Genomic DNA, 24,934 nt, shown 5'->3' on the forward strand with positions numbered 1-24,934 from the left:
AATTTGCCTCTAAAAATTATCTGGACCTGGTGTTTTCATTTTCAGAAGAGTTTAAATTACTGCTCAATGTCTTTAATGGTTTTACAGCCATTCAGCTTTTCTGCAGCTTCCTTAGTCATTTCTGTTACATTGTATTTTTTAGGAATCTGCCTTTTTCATCTAAGTTTTCAACTTTATTTAAATAGAAGTGTTTTGTGGCATGCTCTAATAAATCTCTGCTTTGTCTGGAGTATGTCCGTTTAAAAAACGGTTCCAGGTTTCTAAATTTTATTAGTCTACTAAGTCATATATATTTATTTTCTATTTTATGAAATTTGCTTTATCCTCATCATTTTCTTACCTTGAGATTTTTTTGGTTTATTTGGCTGGGTTTTTTTGTTTGTTTGGTTGGTTGGTTTGCTTTGTCTTTGCTTTTGTTTTTTTTTCCTTCTTATTGGCTGCTTAATTCATTTATTTCACCATTTCTTCTTTTCTAATATAACCACTTAAGACTGTTGTTTCCTCTAAAAAACAACAATAAGATAAAATTTCCTCTAAGAACCTCTTTAGTGGCATAACAAAGTTTTGATATACAATGTTTTAGTTAATTTTTAGTTCTGAATATTTTCTGAATACTTCTGATTTCTATTATGATTCTTCTTCCTGTGTTTCCTTTTTTTAACCCTTTTCCTCTGTTTCCTTTGAATTGGTTAAGTTGGTTTTTTTTTTTCTCTCACATTCCATTTAAACTACCAATTTGAAAGATAGGCATTCAATTTTCAGTTTCTTGATGATTGCTCTCAAAGTTTGAAAGTGAGTACCTAAGAGTTTAACGTTAGTTAGTTTCCATTTTCCTCTGAAACAATTCAGGGACCTTAAAAACATTCTCTGACTTCAGGCAGTTCCTCTTACCATGTGTGCTATAACATTTACTGTGGGTAAATTAGACAGTCATTCTTGTTTCATATTAGCAGTTTGTTTAAATTTACCCACATTTTTATGATTTTCTTTGTCCATCATTTCTTTTTCTATCCTTGACCTTGATCTTCTAGGACCATTTTCTTATTTTTATAGTATAGCCTTAAGAAGGCATATTAATGCTCAAGCCAGCCTCTAAGGCGCCCCAGTGATTCACCCTCTCTGGGATTCACACTTAGTATCCCTCCCACACTGAACGAGGCTGACCTGTGTAACCATTAGGATATCGTGGAAATGATGGAGTGTGACCTCTGAGGCTAGGACATAAAATACGTTGCACCTTTGCCTTGCTCTTTCTTGGACCACTCACTCTGCGAGGAAGCCAGCTCCCATGTCCAGAGGATATCAGTCAGCCCTGGGAGAGGAACTGAGGCCACTTGTCAACCGACAGCCAGTACTTGTGAGTGAACCACCTGGAAAGAACGCAGACCCTGCCGTCCTGGTCAGGATGATTGCAGCCTTGGCCAACATCCTGACTGAAACCTCCTGAGAGACCTTGAGCCAGGACCACTCAGCTCAGCTGCTTCTGAATTTCTAACACACAGAGAGTGAGAGATAATAAACGTGTGTTATTTATAGCCATTTGTATTGTTATTTAGCAGTAGGTAAAAGTAATACACATAAACTCTCATAAACTCTTGGTAGTAAACTCTCAGGTTTTGTTATCTGAAAATGTTTTAATTAACACTTAATTAACATGAGTGTTCGTGAGGATGTGGAGAAACAGGAACTCCATATGTTGCTGGTGGGAATGGATAATGGCACAGCCACTTTGGAAGATAGTTTGGCAGTTTCTTAAAAAGCTAAACCTAAATGTACCATATGACCCAGCAATTCCACTGACAGTATATACCCAAGAGAAATGAAAGCATGGGTCCACACAAAGACTGGTGTGTGGATGTTCGTAACATGACTATTCGGTAATAAAAAATGAATAAATAAAATACTGATACATGCAACAAATGGATAAACCTCAAAATCATTATGCTAGGTATATATCCTTTATGTACAGCTTTATAGAAGCCAGACACACATTGTGTATTTCCATTTATATGAAATGTCCAGAAAAGACAAGTCTGTAGAGACCGAGAATGGATTGGTTTCTTGGGGTGGTGGGGAACAGGGATTGAATGTAAATGGGCAGCAAGGGATCATTTTGTTGATGGAAACATTCTAAAACTGTATTGTGGCTGCACCATCTGGTAAATTTACTAAAAATCATTGAGTTATGCGCTTAAAATAGGTGAACTATGTAACATGTAAATTAAGTCAGTTGTCAGTCTGATTGTTTCTTATTTGTCTTTTTTTCTACAGGAGCTTTTAAGTCTTCTTGTCTTTGGTGTGTTCTGCAGGTTTACAGTAATATGTCTGAGTGTGGATTCATTTTTATTTACCCTCCTTCAGATTTGTTGGACTTTCCAAATCTGAGGATGGGTGGCTTTGGAAAATTCTGGAGAATTATTTGCTATTATCTCTTTGAATAATGTCCCTCCCCTGATTTCTCTGTTTCTCCTAGATGTTCATTATATTTCAGATCTAACTTTTCTGTTTTCTTTTATTTCATATTTACCATTTCATTGTCACACTGATAACATTTTGTATAATTTCATCAGATCTGTCTTCCATGTTACAAACTCTCCATCAATTCTAATGGCCAGAGGCCATGGTGTGTGCTTGTTAGAGAATATTACTAAACAGAGGCAAATGTCAGCTCCCATTTAGTGCCTAATCTCCCTGAATTTATAAAGTGGAGTGGAAAAAACATAGTTTCCACCTGACAGTTTTCTAAAAAATGTTTTTAACCCTTTTTGCACTGGTACCAACTCATCTAGAATAAAAGAACCCGATACTTATGTCTGACTGTGACACCTTTAACCTAAGACCAATTAATGTGTTCTTTATTCTAAAGTCAGCCACTAAGAGACTTTACTTATCCTATTTTCTTGTTTGCCTGGAGTTGACACTGCTTGGTGAAATGGGCTCATGAATAATCAAGTAGTCTGTATAGAAATTCCCACTCATTTTTCAAGGGCAGAATTGTAGAAAGTATGTTTACTTGTTCAACAGTATTTTCACTGAGTGCCTACTGTGTGCCGGACACTCTGTTAGGTGCTTGGATTGCTGTGGTCAGATAAAATAGCTAAAATAGATGTTCTCACTGTCCTCACTGAGCCTAGCTTGGGGACATATTAATTGAGGCTGAGGGGTACCAGACATGATCAGACTGCTGGTTCAAAAAGATCTCTAACCACAAGGTAAAGAACAAATTGAAGGGAAACAAGAGTGTAGGTAGATTGGTTAGGAGGCTGTTGCAGAAGTAGGTTATGGTGTCTTAGACTAGGTTGGGATTGGTGATAATAGAAAGAAATGGATTTGAAAGCCCTTTCGGAGGTATCGTTGACAACACTTGATAATGGTTTGGATATGAAGGCAAGGGAGAGAGAGCTGTTGTAGGTTCCTCCTAGGTTTCTTGTTTGCTTAATAGAATGGATTGTGAACAGTGAAAAGGACGACGTTTACTAAGGAAAGTTGGGTTTTGAACATGTTGAATTTGAGATGCCATTGATACTTCCAAGTAGAGCTAACTGCCAGGCAGAAAGCAGTTGAATATACAAGTCTGATGATTGGAGGAAATATGTAACTGATAAGTTGTCTCTGTATAGGTCCTTATGTATAGGTCTCCAGTTCTCAGGTAAAATTCTCCATCTTTTCGTCTCCTTTTTTCATCTTTTCTCCTGTTTGTGTTTTCTTTTTTTGTTGTTCCTGTTTGTTTTTTAAACCAGATTAATTATTGTTACTTTTAGGTGCTTTCCAGCTAAGTCCTAACATCTGGGTCATCTTTGGGTCTCTATCAGATAGTCTTTTTTTTTCCCCCTTAGTTTCCAATTGTATGGTCCTGTCTTTTGCCATGTTTAGTAATGCCAGGCATTGTATACAAAAATAATTGTAGGAGCTCCAGATGATGAGATTTTCCTCCAGTCAGGGCTCACTTTTCCCTCTGCTTGGCTGATCACCTTAATCCAATCAGAGGCTGTGCTAGATGGAAGTTGAATTTGCAGTTCTGGTGAGGCTCAGACTTTCTAACCTCTGGTTCCCCCCAGCCCTCCGGGGTTTCCCACTGAGACCTCATGTGTTCTCAGGACCCTCTTCCCTGATAGAGACCACATTCTTAGTCTAACAAAACTGCTTTTCAGGAGATTTTTGCTTAGGTTTTTACTGCCTCGTACACCATCAGTATTCAGCAAACATCCTCAGAGAAAAACTGGCAGTGTGCTTGAAGCCACCATTTTGCTCATATCTGACACAAAGCCCAGATTCTCTGCCTCCCGCCCATATTCAGAATCTGTAATTTACTGCAAAAGTCAGCTCTCTTCTCAGGATTCTCTTCTCTTGGCCCCTCCAGAAACTCTCTACTACTTTATTTTTTAATTTGTTAAAGGTTTTCTCCTTATTACTTTTTTTTTTTTTTTTTGCGCGGTACGCGGGCCTCTCACCATTGTGGCCTCTCCCGTTGCGGAGCACAGGCTCCGGACGCACAGGCTCAGCGGCCATGGCTCACGGGCCCAGCCGCTACGTGGCATGTGGGATCCTCCCGGATCGGGGCACGAACCCGTGTCCCCTGCATCGGCAGGCGGACTCTCAACCACTGCGCCACCAGGGAAGCCCTACTTTTTTTAAAAAATAAATTTGTTTATTTTATTTATTTTTGGCTGCATTGGGTCTTCGTTGCTGCGCGCGGGCTTTCTCTAGTTGTGGCGAGTGAGGGCTACTCTTCGTTGCGGTGCACGGGCTTCTCATTGTGGTGGCTTATCTTGTTGCAGAGCACAGGCTCTAGGCACGCGGGCTTCAGTAGTTGTGGCATGCAGGCTCAGTAGTTGTGGCACACGGGCTTAGTTGCTCCGTGGCATGTGGGATCTTCCCGGACCAGGGCTGGAACCTATGTCCCCTGCATTGGCAGGCGGATTCTTAACCACTCTGCCACCAGGGGAGCCCTCTACTACTTTAAAACAGACCGTTCCTGTATTTTAGCCGCTTTTTCCATTGTTCTTGGCAGGAGTGCTGATCTGCTGCAGCTTCTCCATTCTTCTATGAAGTGGAAGTCCAGCCTCTCTTCCTGTGAACTTCTTAAGGGTGGGGATTTTGTGTATTTTGTATTCCCTCAAAACTTATCATAGTAGTATATGGTGGATGTGTAACAAAAATTTAGTGAATTTACTCCCCATTTTTAGTCTTTAGATCTGCCTCATCTTTTCCAGAGTCTTGAACCATTGTGATCTCTAGTTGTTCTTATTAGATATTGAGTATTTTACTAAATATTGAGTAGATATTTGAGAATATTTAGAAGAGGTATATTATATAAATATATAAGGAATCATTTTACAACAAACACCCAAGAACCTACTACCCAATTTAAGAAAAAGAATTTAGTCATTGAGTTCCTTATATATCCCTCTTTTTCCTCATCCTTTTCCCTCCCCCTCAGAGGTAACTGCTATCCTCAATACATAACTGTGTTTATCATTCGCTTGAATATTTGTCTTCCTAAACAGTGTATTATTTAGTGTTGTGTTTTGAGCTTTATGTACATAGATTCATGTTGGGTGTTTTCTGTTTTCTTACTGTTGTGTATATCTGTAATTCATTCATTTCCACGGATGTGTAAGTAGTATTCCATTGTATTACTGTGTATGCATGTATGTTGATAGACATTTGTGGTGTTAATGAGTTTTTTGTTTGATCTTTGTTTGGGGGTTTTGCGGGGTGGGGGGGGAGTTGCAAATAGTCATGCTAAAGATATTTTTGTGCATGTCTCCTGGTGGGTTATATCTATTAATATTCACTGTACTACAAATTAGAATAGAAATGTTTACTTACTAACTTATTTAAAAAACAATGATTTTAAAATTAAAATAATAAAATAAAAATTAACATTTTTCTGAAAGAAAAACTGTGGTTTCCAAAACAAACTAATGAGAAATATGGCATGGTTTTACATTTTTTTCAAATCTCTTTACTGTCTTAATAGAAAACCACTGATTTCTCCTGTCTGCTTCTGCATTCGATTTGTTACAGTGTCACACATGAGTGGAAAACACTGCATATTTGGGAGAGAATGAGAGTGAAAGAGGAAATAACACCTTGGAATCATTTTGAAAATAGTTTTGACCTTGCATACCTCCTGAAAGGATTCCAGAGTGTTCCAGACCATACTTAGAGAACTACCGCCCTAGGGTCTGTTCACAGACTAAGCCCCAGGGTGTGTGTGTTCTCTGCCTTTGCTTTGTAAAGCCAAACTCTTTGCAAAAGTAGATAGACCAAGTTGCCCTCCCACCAGCAGTGTTTAATTGTCTGATCACCGTAATCACATCACCTGATGTTGTCAGATTTATAATTTTTTCTCCTCCAGTGGAAGTGAAATAGTATCTCCCTGTGGTTTGATCTGCATTTTCCTTATTACTGATTGGTTTGGGCATCTTTTTATGTTTATTAGCTATCTGCTTTCCTTTCTTGTTAAGTGCCTATCTAGTATTTTTCAGCTGTAATTCAAGTTTCATTCTTCCTTGTAAAGTGAGATAAAATGTTTTTTGTTAAAATACTCATTACAGAGTCAAATTGACCATTCTCGTTACATATTTTTATTTGAGCAATAATTTTAACATGTGAGGGAAATATTTGAGATTTAAAACATGGCATACCTAATTGTTTGTACCTCTTAATCCCCTACCCCTATATTGGCCCCACCCCTCTCCTCTCCCCACTGGTAACCACTAGTTTGTTCTCTGTATCTGTGAGTCTGCTTCTTTTTTGTTATATTCACTAGTTTGTCGTATATTTTAGATGCCACATATAAGTGATATCATATAGTATTTGTCTTTCTCTGTCTGGCTTATTTCACTTAGCATAGTACACTCCAAGTCCATCCATGTTGCTGCAGATGGCAAAAGTTTCACTCTTTTTTATGGCTGAGTAGTATTCCATTGTGTGTGTGTGTGTGTGTGTGTGTGTGTGTGTGTGTGTGTGTGTGTGTGTGTGTGTGTATGTATACCATATCTTTATCCATTCATCTGTTGATGGACACTTAGGTTGCTTCCATATCTTGGCAATTGTAAATAATGCTGCTATGAACATTGTGGTGCATGTATCTTTTCAAAATAGTATTTTGGGGGTTTTTTGGATATATACCCAGGAGTGGAATTGCTGGGTCATATGGTAGTTCTATTTTTAGTTTTTTGAGAAACTTCCGTTCTGTTTTCCACAGTGGCTGCACCAATTTACATCCCCACCAGCAGTGCACGAGGGTTCACTTCCCTCCACATCCTCACCATTTTTATTTGTGTTCTTTTTGATGATGGTCATTCTGACAGGTGTGAGGTGATATCTCATGGTGGTTTTGATTTGCATTTCCCTGATGATTAGCGATGTTGAGCATCTTTTCATGTGCCTGTTGTATGGCCCTCTGATTTCTGTTCAGCCTGTTTCTTTTACTCAAATTGTTTATTTTTTAATTTATGGATTTTCAAAACTAGGAAAAATAGTATGGTGATCCCCCATGTACCTGTCACCTAGTTTTAATAATTATCACTATTAAAAAATCTTTCTCCTAAAATGTAAATATATTTTTTGGTAAGAAAAATAGATATTTTTAAAATGTAAACAATACCAAAAAACTTAAAGAAGAAAATAAGAATAAGGTAGAATCCCACTGCCCAGCAATGACCACTGTCAGAATTTGTTTGAGCGATCTTCCATTTGTATGAAAACTAAATGTGATTTAACAAAAATGGAATTATACCATAATTATTATGTTTTCTCAATTTAATATATTTAGATCTACATCGTCCCTTATAGTAACTATACATTGCTTTTTATATAAATATAATATTAATCAGTTCCCTGTGTGTACTGCTCTATTTATCTTCTTATATAAATTTCTAAAAATGGGATTATACTTTCAAAAGGTATGCATATTAAAATTTTAATACTTATTATGAAACTGCTCTCTAAAAACTGAAAATTGCTAGTAGGTTTCATTCCTGCCAGCGGTACACTAGAGTGCCTTTTTCCCATATTCTCACAACTCTGGGTCTTGTCACTCTTTCTCATTGTTTCAGTATGGTTGATATTTGTGTTTATCTGATTAGTAGTAAAATTAAATATCTATTTATGTGTTTTTCACCACTCCTTTTTCTTCCTTTGTGAATTGCCTGTTAATATTCTTTGCCAATTTTTATTTTGAGGTATTTGTTTTTTCTGTTGATTTGTAATAACTTTTTGCATATTAAGGATTTGACATTTTATCATATCACAAATATTTTTCATTGTAGTTATTAAAATCTTTAAATCTTTTTGAGTATGTTCAGATTTCTTTTTTTATTATTGATTTTGCTGTATAGAAGTTTTTTATTTTTATGTGTATCAGTCAGTTCCTTTATGGGTTCTGATTCGGTGTGATGCTTAGAAAGCCTTTCCCCAACAGAAGATTAGTTTTTTAATTGTCCATATTTTCTTCTGCTACTTTTATGGCTTTCTTTCTTTTTTCTATTTAAATCTTTAATCCAGCTGAAATTTACTTTGGTGTAAGGAATAAGATAGGGATCCATCATTGTTTTTGTTCAAATAGCTAGCCAGTTTTCCAGTGCTATTTATTAATTGAGTAATTCATCTATTTCTTACATACAGTAAATTCCTATGTATACTTGGGTCTAATTTTGGACTCTGTTCTCTTACATTTATCTCTTTGTTTATTCTTTTCTCAATACCAAGGTATTTTAATTACTTTGGCTTTAGAATACATGTTAATGTCCTATTGGGTCAAGCTCTCTTCGTTATTCTTTGTCCCTAGAAGTTTCTTGGCATTTTTCTTTCCTTTCTTTCTTTTTTTTTCTTTTTTGTTACTATGAAATTTTTAAAACCTACAGAAAAGAAGAGAGAGGCATTTGGTGCAGCCCCATATATATTAATCTCCTACCTTGAGCAATTTTTAAAATTTTGTCCTATTTATTTTTTTCTGAAGCATTTTGAAGTTAATTAGGAAATCATTTCCTCCTTGAATACTGCAGCAAGCATCTCTACCTACTTTCCAATTATATTTATTATTATTTTTGATTAATTAACTTATTTTTGGCTGCATTGGGTCTTTCTTGCTGCCCCAGGCTTTCTCTAGTTGCAGCTAGCGGGGGCTACTCTTTGTTGCAGTGCGCGACTTCTCATTGCGGTGGCTTCTCGTTGCGGAGCACGGGGTCTAGGCACATGGGCTCAGTAGTTGTGGCACACGGGCCCAGTTGCTCCATGGCATGTGGGATCTTCCCGGATCAGGGATGGAACCCGTGTCCCCTGCATTGGCAGGCGGGTTCTTAACTACTATGCCACCAGGGAAGTCCCTCCAATTATATTTAATTATTGGTTAGCATCCGCATTAAGCAGACTTTTGATTTTTATATATTTATTTTGATATTTTCTTAATGACTCCACTAGCTTTTTGGTTGATTCTCTTGAGTTCTAGTGCACAGTCACACACCTGTAGATGGGCTAGTTTTGTCTCCTCCTTGCTTCTATATCATTTATTTCTAATTACTTCAGCCAGCTTTTAAGACCAGTTTTATATAAGTAGCAGAGATAGGCCTATATATTGTTATTGTCTTCAGAAGGAATGCTCTGGTCTCTCACCTTCAATCCTGATGCTGACTATATGGAAAATATATATGTTTAAAGTTTATGTTAAGGAGGTATTTTTCTGTTGTTCTTTTCCCAAGGGTCTTTTTAAATTAGGAATGCATGTTGAATTTGATCAAATCCCTTTTCAGCATCTAATAAAATAATTGTATTTTTTGAGCTTATTAATGTGATAACATGTATTACTAAGTTCCTAATATTCAACCATGCGTGCCTTGGGAGTCTCCTTGGATATGGTATATTTTTGTTTTCATATATTTTATTGGTTCTTGCCCCTGTTATTTCTGGCTGCACCCTAGAGGGTTTTTATTTGTTTGTTTTTGTCCTTCCCACACATGCCCTTTACCTCTATCACTGAAACACATGGATTAAGGGGTTGTCACAATGAGGGACAGTAATTTAAGTGACTGGGACTTGTCCGATGCTGACGGCATGTACCCTTTTTGAGCACTTCTGATGTGCCAGGCTCTGTGCTAGGTGCTTTCCCATTTGCTAGTTCACACGGCAGTTCTATTTTATAGATGAGAGAACGTACACTTCAGTCTCTTCTATCTTACTAAGGGGCTGCAGACCTGAAAATTGTCCTGTCTGATTTTAATAGGCAAGCCCCCTCCACACCTCCCCACACATTCGAGGCCTGTTTTCCTATCCAGAAGACTATCATCAAGAACTTTGTGAAAGAGGGGAAAATGTTACAAATCTTGTTGGTATGTGCAAGTGATTGGCATTTATACTCCAAAGATAAACATATGCTCAGTAGCTGAAAATTAGGGATTTATTCATAACCTTACATTCCTGTGCTTCGTAGAGTCATATCAGATGGCTGGGGAATAAAACGTGTCTAAGCATCTTCCTGGGTTCTGTTTCTTGTTTGGGTCTAAGTTTTTCTCATTCTCTGGTGTTTCTCCATTTGAACAATGCCTAGTGCCATCTGATTTCTTGCGAGACAGTTAGAGACAGGAAATCTTTTTTCCTCTTATCCATTCACTGGAAAATCCACTCTCCTCTGCATCTCATTCAGCCCATCTCTTCCAAGTTGTGCCTTTCCGGATGATAATTTAGTCACTTTACTTTTTAAAAATCTGCTTTAGGGCTACTCATTTTAAAATAATAATGCCTAAAAAAAAAAATAATAATAATAATGCCTTAGTTAATTGTTTCACAGTGAAAATTACGCTATTTCACGTGAAGTAATAATTTCAATATCTACGTAGTCAAGTAACTTCGTAAGCAATAAAATACACTGCTCAGAAATTTACCTTTCACGTTATTGTTACTGAAGCTCATGCAGACCTCTACAGGCGCCCTGTTAAAATGGAGACCGTTTTAGAAATGGAGTTACTCTCACAAAGAAAAACCTTTCCCATAATTTTTTTCTATTGATTTGCACTTTATCCTGATAAGTGCTGTTGTAGAGGGAAGGCAGAGCTCACTCTTCCCATTTTAGGATTAAAGAACTGCAGGGGAGAAAAGCGAGACTTGCTCACGTGACACAGCCATTTCTTGTTGGGACAAAAGAATGATCCAGGTCACTTGGCTTCTGGTCCAGCATTTATCTGCTCTGGTCCCAAGAGGACTGTCGGTTTGGTTCAGAGACTAGCTCTTCAGTTTTTTATTTCATCCAGATCTTTGTTTCTCCTTTCTTCCCCCTTTTCTGTCTAAAATACGGCCACTTCATTGTTCACTGATACCCTATCAGAATGGGGCTGGGGGCTGGGGATGGAATATGAGACTGTTTCTCTCCTGGTGAGCCCCTCTAGTTCTGGTTTGCTTGGGGAGAAGTTTGAAACAGTTGTTAAATGCAGATTGGAGATCATTTGTAGATAGCACTTAAGGCTGTTTCTCTTTTATCTTACAGCAAAGCACAAACTAGAATAATTTAGAAGGTTTCAAAAGATTCTTATTATATTTTTGTTCCATTGTATACCTAGTTATCAAGCTTTATTTTTATTCTTTCAGATTTAGTCTAATAAGATCTAAAGAAAACAATTTCTTGAGAGAATTTACCTGGGCTCAAATAATATGTCCTCATTGAAGCCCCAGCTCAATTACTTGTGATCTTCTTTTATGTAATTTAGTACTTGTATTATGTATGCAGTGTTACATTTGTTGACAAACTGTTCAATATACTTAATTCCCGTCTCTCAAAAACTGCTCAGAAGCAGAGATTATGCCTCCTGTTTCTATGTACCTCACATCTTCTAGCATAGAGCTGAAGTTCACAGAAGATGTACAGTAAATGGTTGATGGAGATCTTGCTGGGCAAAGAGAAGGTCTTTAACCCAATTCTAGATGCCATCAGTGTTCCTCTGACTTCATCCTTCCTGTGGATGATCGCAGTGAGGATGTTCTCCGCAAGGGCTCGAGTGCCCGTGAAGTGGGAGAGAAATGGCTCAGTGCAGGGAATGCGGGGAGAGACCAGGAGCTCCCTCCTCTTTACAAGGGCAGTTGCCTCACTGCTCTTATTGGAAGGAAGTTGATCCCATAGAAGTTGATCCCACAGAAGAGCTAACCAAACACAGGCTTAAACAGTAAACAAGTAAGAGTGATGATGATGATGACGATGGTAATGCTGATGGGTCCAAGTGTAGCGTTTACTGCATCTCACCATATGCCAGGCCCTGTGCTGCCTTTCAGTCTCTCAATTAATCCGGATCACAGTGTTATTAAGTAGAAAGGGTTATCTTCATTTTATGTGAGAAAACTGAGGCAAAGGGGTCACCAGGGTTACCTAACAAGGAAATAAGGGGTGGGATCAGGAAAAGATCAAGATGCAGAAGGAAGGACTTTGAGTAATCAGGGGACCATTATTTGTTGTTTTATTAGTTTGTTAATAAGGGACTTAACTAAGATTTCCAAGTGGAGTCTTTAAAAATGACAGAAAACAAGTCCTGTTATCAATATATTTTCAAAATTCCTTTGCAGAGAGCAAGATTATCTTTGAGCTGAATAACCTGGGATCCTCCTTTATAAGTCCTTTGGATTCCAGCCATCTTTGTGACATTGTTTTACTTTAAACCATTGATTTCTTTGAGTTCTATTACCTAGAGGCATGCCTTTCTCTGTCTGGCTTTTCACTGACGTTCCGGAGGTGGACTAGCTGGGGAACCCCAGCCATACCTTCCATTTGAAACCCCCTTTGATTAAGGACTTTTAACTAGAACTGCCGTCCCACCTCATCCCCAGATGAGGAGGTGGGTAGGAGGGTGGGGTACAGAGGGGTCTTCATTCAGCTCCCATATTTCTAAGTGGTGCTGTGGGACCTGCTTCCAACCCTCTGTACCGTGGAGATTCCTAGTTAGCTCTCTGAAGTGCAGAAGACTAGGGATTTGGTTCTTTTAGGGATCATGGAAAGAATCTTTTTTCCTTCAACTTTTGAGAAAACTCCCTTTCCTTCTATAAGGATGGGAGTTGGGATTTCCTCATAGGGCATCACCCATTAAAATGGACTCTAGGAATAATTCAGCTGGTTTTCTTAAAAGTATCTGGGAGCTGGTGACTAAAGTCCTAACATCTTGGGAATCTATTCCCGTATATTAATAATAGGTTTACCGGGACTTCCCTGGTGGCGCAGTGGTTAAGAATCTGCCTGCCAATGCAGGGGACACGTGTTCGAGCCCTGGTCCGGGAAGATCCCACATGCCACGGAGCAGCTAAGCCCGTGTGCCACAACTACTGAGCCTTCACTCTAGAGCCTATGAGCCACAACTTCTGAGCCTGCGTGCCACAACTACTGAAGCCCGTGTGCCTAGAGCCTGCGCTCCGCAGCAAGAGAAGCCCACTTGCCACAACTAGAGAAAGCCCGCGCGCAGCAGCAAAGACCCAATGCAACCAAAATAAATTAATTAATTAAAAAAAAAAGAATAGCTTTACCTGCATATAACAAAAAATACGAAAAGATTTATATAAGATAGCGGCTTATTGCTTTCTCACATAAAAAATAAAAAATCCAGAGGTGAACAGTCCAGGGCTGATAGAGTAGCTCCCATGGTGTCGTCAGGGATCCTGGCTCCTCTCTTTCTAATTGACGTTCCTGACACATGGATTGAATTATCACAGTTTCCTCATGGTCCAAGTTAGCTGCCGGAGCTCAGGCCATCAGCCTGCATCACAGACCAGAAGAAGGAGAAAGGACGAAAGAGGGTCCTGTCACGTGAGTGAGCTCCCTTAAAAAAAAGTCTTCCCACATGTCCTACCTAATACGTCCACTTACACACTGGCCAGATTTCAGTCACGTGTTCTCAACCTAGCTGCAAAGGAAGCCGGAAAGCGTGGTCTTTTATTTCAGGAAGAAACATGCTCAGCTGAAAACTGGTGCTCTTTTATTAAGTAGGAAGGGGAAGATAGATGTTGGGTAGGCAATTAGCAGACTCTAGCACACTGGGTAGAACCTTCCTTTTAAAACAAAACAGCTTTGGACTTCCCTGGTGGTGCAGCGGTTAAGAATCCTCCTGCCGGGCTTCCCTGGTGGCGCAGTGGTTGAGAGTCCACCTGCCGATGCAGGGGACACGGGTTCGTGCCCCGGTCCGGGAAGATCCCACATGCCGCGGTGCAACTAAGCCCGTGTGCCACAACTACTGAGCCTGCGTACCTAGTGCCCGTGTTCTGCAACAAGAGAAGCCACTGCAAGGAGAAGCCCGCACACCACAATGAAGAGTAGCCCCCGCTCGCCACAACTAGGGAAAGCCCGTGCGCAGCAACGAAGGCCCAATGCAGGCAAAAATAAATAAATAAAATTTAAAAACAGCTTTATTGAAGTATAATTGATATACAGTAAACTGCACATATTTAAAGTGTATAATTTGACAACTTTTGCCACAAATACAGTGAAACCACCACAATGAAGATCATGAACATATCCATCACTCCAATGTACCCTTTGTAATTGCTCCTTCCCGCCCCCTCTATGTCGGGGGTCCCCAAGACCACTGATTCTTTTCTTTTTTTTTAAATCAATTAATTTTTTTGGCTGCATTGGGTCTTTGTTGCTGTGTACAGGCTTTCTCTAGTTGCGGCAAGTGGGGGCTACTCTTCGTTGCGGTGCACGGGCTTCTCATTGTGGTGGCTTCTGTTGTTGCGGAGCATAGGCTCTAGGCACAGGGGCTTCAGTAGTGTGGCTCACGGACTCTAGGGTGCAGGCTCAGTAGTTGTGGCACACGAGCGTAGTTGCTCCGTGGCATGTGAGATCTTCCCGGCCCAGGGCTTGAACCTGTATCCCCTGCATTGGCAGGTGGATTCTTAACCACTGCGCCACCAGTGAAGTCCAGGTTTGATGATTCTTAGGAGAACTCACAGGGCTCAGTATATAGTTGTAGTCACAGCTATGATTTATTTCAGTTACAGGATACAAAAGCCAAGTCAGGGGGGAAAGTGCATGGATAAAGTCTAGAGGAAACCAGATGCAAGATTCCAAGAGTCCTTCCCCATTGGAGCCACACAGGACCTAATTCCTCCAGCACTGGATTGTGACAACGCATATGAAATGTTCTTACCAGGGAAGCTCTTTAGAGACGTACTGCCCAGATTCTTGCTGGGGGCTGGCCAGTTGGGTACCCTCTTCCTAGCACGGAGGGCAACATGTATTCAGCATAAACCACGTCATTTGTAAAAAACAGTTCAGGCACAGAGAGCCACTCTGACCAGTTCTGGAAGCCCTCCCAAGATCCAAGGTGTCAGGCAAGGGCCCATCCTGTAAGCAGGCCTTTTCTCGGGCCTGCTAGTTAATGCTTTTCTGTACACCGCCACCCCGTCCCCATCCTAAGGTAACCACAGGTCTGCCTTCTGTCACTAAAGGTTTGCATTTTCTAGAACACTTTGTACCTCTTTTTTGGCTTCTTTCACTCAGAATTATTCTGAGTTCATTCATGTCATGTGCATCAGGAGTTCATCCATTTTTATTGTTAAGTAATATTCCATTGTGTGGATATACCAGTTTGTTTATCCATTCGTCTGTTGATGGACATTTAGGTGGTTTCTAGTTTGGGGCTATTTCAAATAAAGCTGCTGTGAACATTCAGGTACAGTTCTTTGTATGGGAATATATATTTCCTTTTCTCTTGGGTAAATACACAGGAGTGGAATGACTGGATCATATGGTAGGTGTCAGTAGAACTTTTTAAGAAACTGCTAGGGCTTCCCTGGTGGCGCAGTGGTTGAGAGTCCGCCTGCCGAGGCCCGCGTACTGCAAAAAAAAAAAAAAAGAAAGAAACTGCTGAACTGTTTTCCAGACTGACTGTACATTTTACATTCCCGTCCACAGTGTGAGGTTCAGTTGCTCCACGTCCTCACCAACAGTGAGTAATGCCCAGTCTTTTAAATTTCGATTTTCAAGCAGGAAGGTAGTGGTCTCTCATTGTGATTGTAATTTGCATTTTCCTACTGACTGGTAAGGTTGAGCATCTCTTCATATGTCTTGCCTTCTGTATACCTTCTTTGGTGAAGTGTTTGATCAAAACATTTGCCCATTTTTTTCACTGGGATGTTCGTTTTCCTAACATCAAAATTTGAGAATTCTCTATATATTCTGGACCAATCTGTTATCAAATAGGTGATTTGCAAGTATTTTATCCCACTCTATGGCTTGTCTTTTCATTCTCTTAATAGCATCTTTCAAATTCATTTAGACAAAGTCCAGTTTTCTCATTTTTTTCTTTTAGGGATTGTTCTTTGGTGTCATGTCTAAGGAATCTTTGCCTAACCCAAGGTTCCAAATATTTTCTCCTGTGTTTTTTTCCTTAGAAGTTTTATAATTTTATGTTTACATTTAGATTTGTAGTCCATTTTGAATTAATTTCTGTAGACAACTTAAGGTATGAATTGAAATTCCATTTTTTTAATTGGGTATCCAACTCAAACAATGTGTGTCTCTCTATTTAGGTCTTCTTTAATTTCTCTCAGCAATGTTCTATAATTTTCAGTGTGTGTAGGTCTTGTATGTTATTTGTCAGATTTATCCCTGTATATGTCATTTTTTTGGATGCAGTTGTAAATTGTATTTTTTCAAGTTTCAATTTCTAATTATTTGTTGCCAGTATATAGAAATACCATTGATTTTTGTATATTGATTATATTGGTCTTGTTTCCTGCAACTTTTCTAAACTCACTTATTATTCTAATATTTTTTGAAGATTACATCAAATTTTCTATATAGATAATCACATCATCTGAAAATAAATTCCAATCTTAGATACCTTTTTTTTTCTTAATTTATTTGGTTGCACTGAGTCTTAGTTGCAGCAGGTGGGCTCCTTAATTACGGCATGCAAACTCTTAGTTGCGGCATGCACGTGGGATCTAGTTCCCTGACCAGGGATCAAACCCAGGCCCCCTGCATTGGGAGCATGGAGTCTTAACCACTGTGCCACCAGGGAAGTCCTGCATTCCTGAGATAAAACCTACTTGGTCGAGGTATATTATTCTTTTTACATATATTGATATTTTAATATATTGTTTATAATATTTTGGATATATTGAGTTAAATAAAATATATTACTAAAGTTAATTTCACCTTTGTTTTTACTTTTTAAAAAATATGGCTATCAGGAGAAGTTTAAATTACAAATGTGGCTTGCACTATATTTCTGTTGGACAGGAAGTTTACAGTCAGGATACGGGGATAGAGCTAAGATTGAAACAGATTTGCTATCTCCCAGTTCCTTTCCTCCCATTCTCTCTTAAATTTATTCCAGTTTGGCTTTCGTTTTCACTCTTCCAGTGAAACCGCCCTTGTTGAGGTCCTCAGTGGCTTCCATATCGCTAAATTCAGTGATCAGTTTTCAGTGCCCCTCTTGACCCATCAGCAGCAAGTGATACAGCTGACCATTCCCTCTTGGCTTCTAGAATATCGTGTTCATTTGATATTCCCCCTGCTTCACTGGTTAATTCTTCTTCATATCCTTTGCTAGTTCATCCTCTTCATCTCTCTGTCTTAATGTTGAAATATTCTTGGGCTCAGTCCTGGTCCTCTTCTCTGTATACTCACTCATCCTCATGATTTTAAATTCCATCTTTATGCCGCACTTCCATCTTGATGTTCCCAGCCCACAGGCAGACGTGTGTACCTTAACTCTCTGCTCAACATCTCTACTAGACATCTCAAATTTAAAACGTCCAAAATTGAACTCTCAATCTTAAACTCCCAAAACCAGCCTTGCCCAGAGCTTTCCCCATCTCAGTTAATGATAACCCCATCTTTCCAGATGTTCAGGCCCCAAAGCCTGTATTTTCAACAATATATCCAGAATTCAAACCACTTTTCACCGCCCCCACTGCCCCTACCCTCCAAACCTCTGCCGTCTGTTGCTTGCACTACTGCAGTGGCTTTTAAACTCTCAACCTTTTCCCCTTTTCCCTTGGCTTCCCTCCATTCTGTCCTAATAGAACAGCTAAAAGAATCCTATTGAAATGTAAAACAGGTCATGTCTCTCTCACTTAAAGCCAGTGGCTCCCCATGTCTTGCAGAGTGAGAACCAGATCCTTACTGTGGTTTACAAAGCTTTGCATAGCTGGTATGGCTCCACTACCCACAATGCATGTGTTTGACCTTGTCCCATACCACTGTCACCCTTGTTCCCTCTGCTTCAGCTCCACTGGCCTTAATATTTCTCAAACAGACCAGGTGTGCTCCTTTGCGCTTCTTTCCCTTAATCTAGAACTTCTCAGTGAGGCCTACCCTGACCACCTTACTTAGAATTACAACGCTCCCTGCCCTCCTCTGCCTCACACTCACAATCCCCCTCACCTAGCTCTATTTTAACACAATCTAACATACTATGTAATTTATTTAATAATTATGTTTATTGTTATTGACAGTTTTTTCCTCTAGAATATAAATTCCATGACAAGAATTTTGTCTGTTTTGTTTACTGATGCATCACAAGTGACTGGAACAGTGACTAGCTCAGCATAGGCTGATGGATGACTGACAGAGTAATATGACAGAACTGTAATTCAGACCAGGTTATGTCTGACTCTAAAGCCTTCATTCTGGTCTTAAAAGTCTTTTTTTTGATGTGTAGTTTGTGTACAGTGTGGTGCCTGGGCCTTGAACATAAAGCAGCTCTGTGGATTTTTGCAGGTGTGAATATCCACGTGGCCACCGTCGTGGGTGTCTCAGTCACCCCCAAAGGGTTCCCTTATGACCCTTTCCAGTCAATGTCTCCACCTGCCTCAGTTACTAAACTGGCTCCTATCGCCATGCATTGGTCTTACCTATCCTTGAACTTCGTATGAGTGGAATCATATAGTCTTTTGTGTCTGCCTTTTTTAGCTTAGCACAGTGTTTCTGAAGTTTGTCCATGTTGTCCCATGCATCAGTAGCTTGTCGTCTTTGTATGCCACAATTCGTTGGTCCATCCTGTTAGTGGACACTTAGGCTGTTTCCAGTTTAGGGCTGCTCTGAACATTCTGTCTTTGTGTGGCCTGTGCCCTCGTTTTTCTCGGCTTCTCTTGGGACCTGGGCAGAGGAATAGGCATGTATTTAATATCTACTAATAAGCTACCGGGTTGTTTCTCAGATACCTGTCTGACGTTACACTCTTACCAGCCACGTATGGGGCTTCTGGTTAGTCCACATCTTCACTAGCACTTGGAATTACCAGTCTTTATGATTTTAGGGTAAAGTTATTTTCTGCTGTAGAAAAACTGATTAAAGCTGGAGTATGGTCAGGGAAGGACTCTTCTTTCAGGCCTTGGGTACTGTATTTTTACTGCATATGAAGTGCCCAACCGATAAAACATATAGTAACAAAAAACCCTAGGATCAGCATCTAATCAGCCTCTTACTTGTTGAGACACCTCCGTCGGAACATCTTGCCAGACTCAGTCATCCTCAGAACTATATCTGGGACTGTTTCAATCAGTATTGTGTGAGTGTGGGTTTAAGGAGAAATGTGTCTTATTTACTCAGAGTTTTTCTATTGTATTAAGATATCTGTTGGAAATATTTACTTGTAATTAAAGTAATTTCTTCTTACCTTCAAATAAGTGCCCCTGTACTAATTTTAATTGGGTTCTGACCTAAGATAAACCTAAGTTTGCATCTTGGCTCAACCACTTTCTTGTGTGACCTTGGGCAAGTTTCTTAATCCTTCTCAACATCCTTATCTGTAAGCTAGGTAGCGTACCCCACTTCTTAGAATTATTGTAAGACTTACATGAAATAGTGAAATGTATCTCAAGCAACTGGTACATGGTAGATGCTTAATGAGTCACATTTTCTTATGCTTTGAAGAACCAGAATACATTTAAGTCCCCACATCCCCTTGAGTGATACCATTAAAAACAAACAAAAAGACCTGTTGAACTGATTGCCAATAGTATGGAAATCAATGTGGCATGTCTAGTTTCTGAGCAAACACTAAACACATCCAGTCTTGTTATTATTTTGTTACCTAAGGTACTAGATCATTGTTGGCTTTCTTCTTGACATGAGGTGCTGTGGCCTAAAGGTTTGTTTATTTATTCACCAAATATTTATTGGTATATGATGTGTTTTTCCCTCCTAACAAAATTCCACCATATTACCTATTACAATATTTTATATGTTATGTAAGAGGAAAGATGGTCCAGAGCCTCATGGGGCATAGAAGAGCTGAGGACAAGAAGTGTCGTGTAAGTCGTTGCTTGTCTTCCCCACCAGACTGTGTAATCTCCATGAGGCTGTGGACCATGTCCTCTAAACTCCCGCTAACCCAGTGCCTGGCGTACAGGAGATGCTCTCTCAACATGTGGAATGTGTGAGAGGGTGAAGGATCACAAGCAGAGGGGAAGAAACACGCGTGTTCCCAGTTTATTCCTGTGACTCTTTTTTTCTTGCAGTGAGTTTATTCAGCACCAGCGCATCCGTCTGTAGGTGCTTTGGAAACAAACGAAAACCCAACTTATCAGAAGCATTTGTAATCGGCAGCCTTAGATGAGGAACAAAATTGGGCATATCCATTCTTTTCCATTTGCTCGTCCCAGTTGTGTTCCTTCCCTTTCCTCTCCAACAAGGCTTGAAAATCAGCTGAACAGTGTAGTTAGTAACATTTCTTAGTAGTCAACTATGTGAAATGTAATAATCCCTTGGGTGTTGGCAGAACCAGAGTTCCTTTTGGGCCAGCACGTTTCTACTCTGAAGGGAAAGGAGAAACAAGTGATGCTGTGGGTAGCTGTTGGTGGGCGGGGGAGAGGGGGCGGCGAGCATGACCCGTGGTGACTCCAGTTTAACAGACCTGAGCGTGTTTTAGGAGCACAGGTGTGGGAGCTCCAGTCATTGGCTGAGGAGGCAGCTGTGTAGTGGAGGCCTCAGGTCTTAAGAGGAGAAGCGTATTAGCTCCTACAGCTGCTGTAACAAATGACCATGGACTTAGTGGCTTAAAACAAAACACACGTTTATTTTCACAATTCTGGAGATCAGAAGTCCAAAATGGGTTTCACTGGGCCAAAATCAAGGCGGTGGCAAGGCTGCATTTCTTCTGGAGGCTCCAGGGAGCGTCGGTTTTCTTGCCTTTTCCAGCTTCTAGAGGCTGCCTGTATTCCTTGGCCCCTGACCCTGGGGTTCTTCCATCTTCAGAGCCAGCCACACATCACTCCGACTTCTGCTTCCGTGGTCACATCTCACTCTCTGACTTGGGCCCTCCTGCCTCCCTCTTATAAAGACTTGTGATTTTAGTGGACCCATCCAGATAATCCAGGATCATCTCTCCACCTTAATTTAATCACATCTGCGGAGTCCCTTTGGCCCTGTAAAAAGTTTACAGGTTCTGAGGATTAGGAGATATTATTTGCCTACCACAGGGAGATTGGAGTTAGAATCTAGCTCTGTCACTTACTAGCTGTGGGAATTTAGCTGAGTCACTACTCTGTTTAGAATCTGTTTCCCAGGACTAACCTGGTGGCGCAGTGGTTAAGAGTCCGCCTGCCAGTGCAGGGGACACGGGTTCGATCCCTGGTCTGGGAAGCTCCTACATGCTGTGGAGCAACTAAGCCCATGTGCCACAACTACTGAGCCCGTGTGCGGCAACTACTGAAGCCCGTGCGCCTAGAGCCCGTGCTCCGCAACTAGAGAGGCCACCGCAATGAGAAGCCCACGCACCACACCGAAGAGTAGCCCCCGCTCACCACAACTAGAGAAAAGTCCACGTGCAGCAACGAAAACCCAACGCAGGCAAAAGTAAATAAAATTAAAAAAAAAAGAATCTATTTCCTCTTCTGTTATACGGGTAGAGCAGTGACCCCTGCCCCACCCCACCCCGCCCCCTACACACACACACACACACACACACACACACATACACACACACACACAGTCATGTTTTTGAGGTCTGGATGAAATAATGTATATGAAAAGACTTGATAGGCTCTCTTTTAGTTGATTTTGATTGTGACTTAAAGCAAAAGGAAAGAAAGAGTTTTATTTGCTTCGTGTCAGCAGATCTTAGCAAGTGTTTGGGGTGAGGGTGAATTCAAAATTAGAATTCAGTTCTGTGGATCTGGATTTGTCCCCCTTTTTTCATGAATTACATGAATTTCTTCAACATGTATTCTTGTTCACCTGGTTTTAGCTAGAGGCCGTTTTAAGAAAGTGTTAAACTTCATTAACAAATATTTGCCGAGCAGCTGTACTGGGCCCTGCCCTTTGGAAGGAGGCCCAGAGGTGAGAGAGTGGGCACGCGAGGAGCAGAAATGAATTCGGGGCGACTGGAGCTTAGAGAGTAAGGAGGAGGCCCAGAGGTGAGACCGATGGGAAACGGGGAAAATGAGCCCCAGGCCAAGTCGGGGTCTCAGGACCTGACTCGGGTCGGCAGCGTCCCACCTATAACCATCCTCCAGAACCTCACCAGGGAGAAGGATGTTTTAAGGACTTGAACCACTCAAACCAGAAGCAGAAAGGCAGCATCTGCAGTTTCCCTCCCAGCTCCTGCTAGAAGCCCAGGGTAGCCCTGCCTTGGGAGGCCAAGGTCGAGTCACATTAGAGATGCCAAGACTCCAGAATGAGGGACAGTCCCATTGCTTTTAATTAAGGGGAACTTCCTCATTGTGGCACTGAAGATTTTCTGCATGTTTGAAGCAAAGTTTGGCTGAAATCGAATTTGTGGTCATTTAAAGCATTTCCTGCCAAATGGTTTCTGTTTTGTTTGCGTGGATTTTCTCTTTGTTGCTACAGATTTACATCGGTAAATGTTTCAGGTGTGCTTAGACATAAGGTGGAACTGGAACTGGGCAAGCAAAATAAACACTGATGCCCCTCCCTGGTCTACTCCCCGCTCCCAGAAACGGCTCCCACATATTAGGAGTGAAAAGACATCTTGGTTTTGTCTGGAGATAAAGGGGCATCCACAGACATTCATGGAATAATGTACCTTTTTGACACTTACCAAATACAAAGGTTAAATAAGAGGGATGCTGTTTTACTGATGGGAGACACAGTATACAGCATTCTAACATTCTTCCTTTAGGTAAAGCAGCATTTCCTCAACAGACTGTCTGTCACTTTTCTCATAAGTTCCTTACATTTGACTCGATCTTCTTTCTCAAAATTTTTCTAGGCTGTTCAGCTTGACCCTGAAGAAACTTGTCATGCTAAAAGAAATGGACAAAGACCTTAACTCAGTGGTCATCGCTGTGAAGCTACAGGTGAGTTGAACAGGATTGTTTGTTCAGGACCCAAGGAAGCTAGATAACCTTGTGCCCACTGTCGGGGCTTCAGAGATGCTGGTAGGGGACCAGCTCTCTCGTCCTTCACTCAGCAAAGTAGGTGCAATAGTGGGAAGACGATTGAGCTCCTGCGACCTACTGGGTCCCAGTTCTGCATCTTAGTTAAAGCACTCAGTCACTTTAAACCTTAGTTTCTTTGTCTGAAGGATAAAAGTGGCTCTCCCTGCCCTGCCTGTCTAACAGGATTAGCATGAAGATCCAGAAGTTCATGCTTCTGGATCTAGAAATTCAGAAGTTACTAGGGTGGCTAGAAATTCAGAAGTTACTAGGGTGGCTTGTGTAGGTTTCGGTCTTATTCCTGGGATTTCTGGGTATAAGGAGATGTATGGGTTGGGGAAGCAGCTTTGGCAGTTTTCTATAGGGTGGAAGAAACTTGTAGGTTATTATTTCAGACTTGACAGTTTAAAATTTACTGGGGTGTTTTGTCTTCTGAGTCATCCCCACATTTAATTCCTTGAAATTACCTCCGTAACTCCAGGGGACCCAAAGTATTTCACAAACATTCATATTCTAAGCATTTGGAATTTCAGTTTCAGGAGAAACTGAACTCCAGAAAGGTCAAGGAATTTACCTGTTGCCAGGTGATACCAGGTGGCAGAAGTGGGACTAGAAACCAGAGAGCCAGTAACGTATGTAGACGTTAAACTCCGACACCAGGGCTTCCTTAACCGATCAGTCCCTTTTAATGACGATCCCTAAAGCTTACTGAGAGTCTGAAGTGCCTCTGGAACCACTAAACGATGGAATCCTTCAGCTTAAGAATGGTGTATTTACTGAGTTCTATTTCATGGAAAAATAGTGGGCTGTAAGGAAACTCACTAGTAACCAGAACGTTTGATTACTGGCTCACCTGTTTGTTGTGCAGCGGTTTCTTGGCTTCACTAAAACCCACGTCTGTAGCATTTTCGCAGTATGTGAACCATACGCCGAGGTCCTCAGTTCTCTTTCTGAGATAAATACATTATGTTAATTTAGTTCTCAAAACTTGAAACACTTTAATTACTCCTTATGATTTCCTGTGTGTCCCTTATATTCAGACTCCCTGTTCATCTTCGTGCATAATTCCTCTCGATTCTGTGAAACGTTTCCAGACACTGTGGGTCGAAAAAACAAGTGTGGGACCATGATGGGCGAGTGGAAACTTGCGGTTCTTTTCCTCCTTTCCCGATTTCGCACCTGTTTCTAGGTCACGGGCAGTGTTCCAGTTTTCAGGAGTTATTTGCATAGCTAAAAGCAGTTGCCTTCCAATGCAAACACTGTTGGTACAGTTTTGAAAGTTCCTTGCTGCTTTTGCATCCCCGCAGTTAAATGCCTTTGCCAAAAGAAATAATGCCTTTTATTTCCTGATTAAATATTTAGCATTCCGTACAATTTTAAATTATACCCCAAAGCTACAAATATCCTAAATTTTTTATTGCTTGACTTCCAAGCAGCTGAAAGTAATTACAGATGTTATCACATTCCTTTATCCAGTCACTTATTTATTCATTTACACATTTATCTAATAAATATTTATTGAGCACCTGTTATAGGCCAAGTATTGTTCTAGGCACAGGGGATTCAGCAGTGAACAAAACACACCCAAACCCCTGCCTTTAAGGCCCTT

At 40.5% G+C, this 24,934-nt stretch overlaps 1 protein-coding gene across 1 annotated transcript in view; it reads left to right on the forward strand.

Annotated features, from left to right (window-relative positions):
* PACS1 (phosphofurin acidic cluster sorting protein 1) overlaps window positions 1-24,934 on the forward strand; it is a gene marked incomplete at its 5' end in the record, with an annotated part of 139,826 nt that overhangs the window by 78,151 nt on the left and 36,741 nt on the right. Inside the window, one exon of the mRNA XM_082660889.1 lies at window positions 23,160-23,247. Coding sequence (XP_082517015.1) covers window positions 23,160-23,247 — 88 coding nt within the window. The remainder of the gene's footprint in view (window positions 1-23,159; window positions 23,248-24,934) is intronic.

The sequence above is a fragment of the Grampus griseus genome, assembly GCF_964374135.1.
Source record: "Grampus griseus genome assembly, chromosome: 8".
In the NCBI taxonomy this organism is placed as follows: domain Eukaryota; kingdom Metazoa; phylum Chordata; class Mammalia; order Artiodactyla; family Delphinidae; genus Grampus; species Grampus griseus.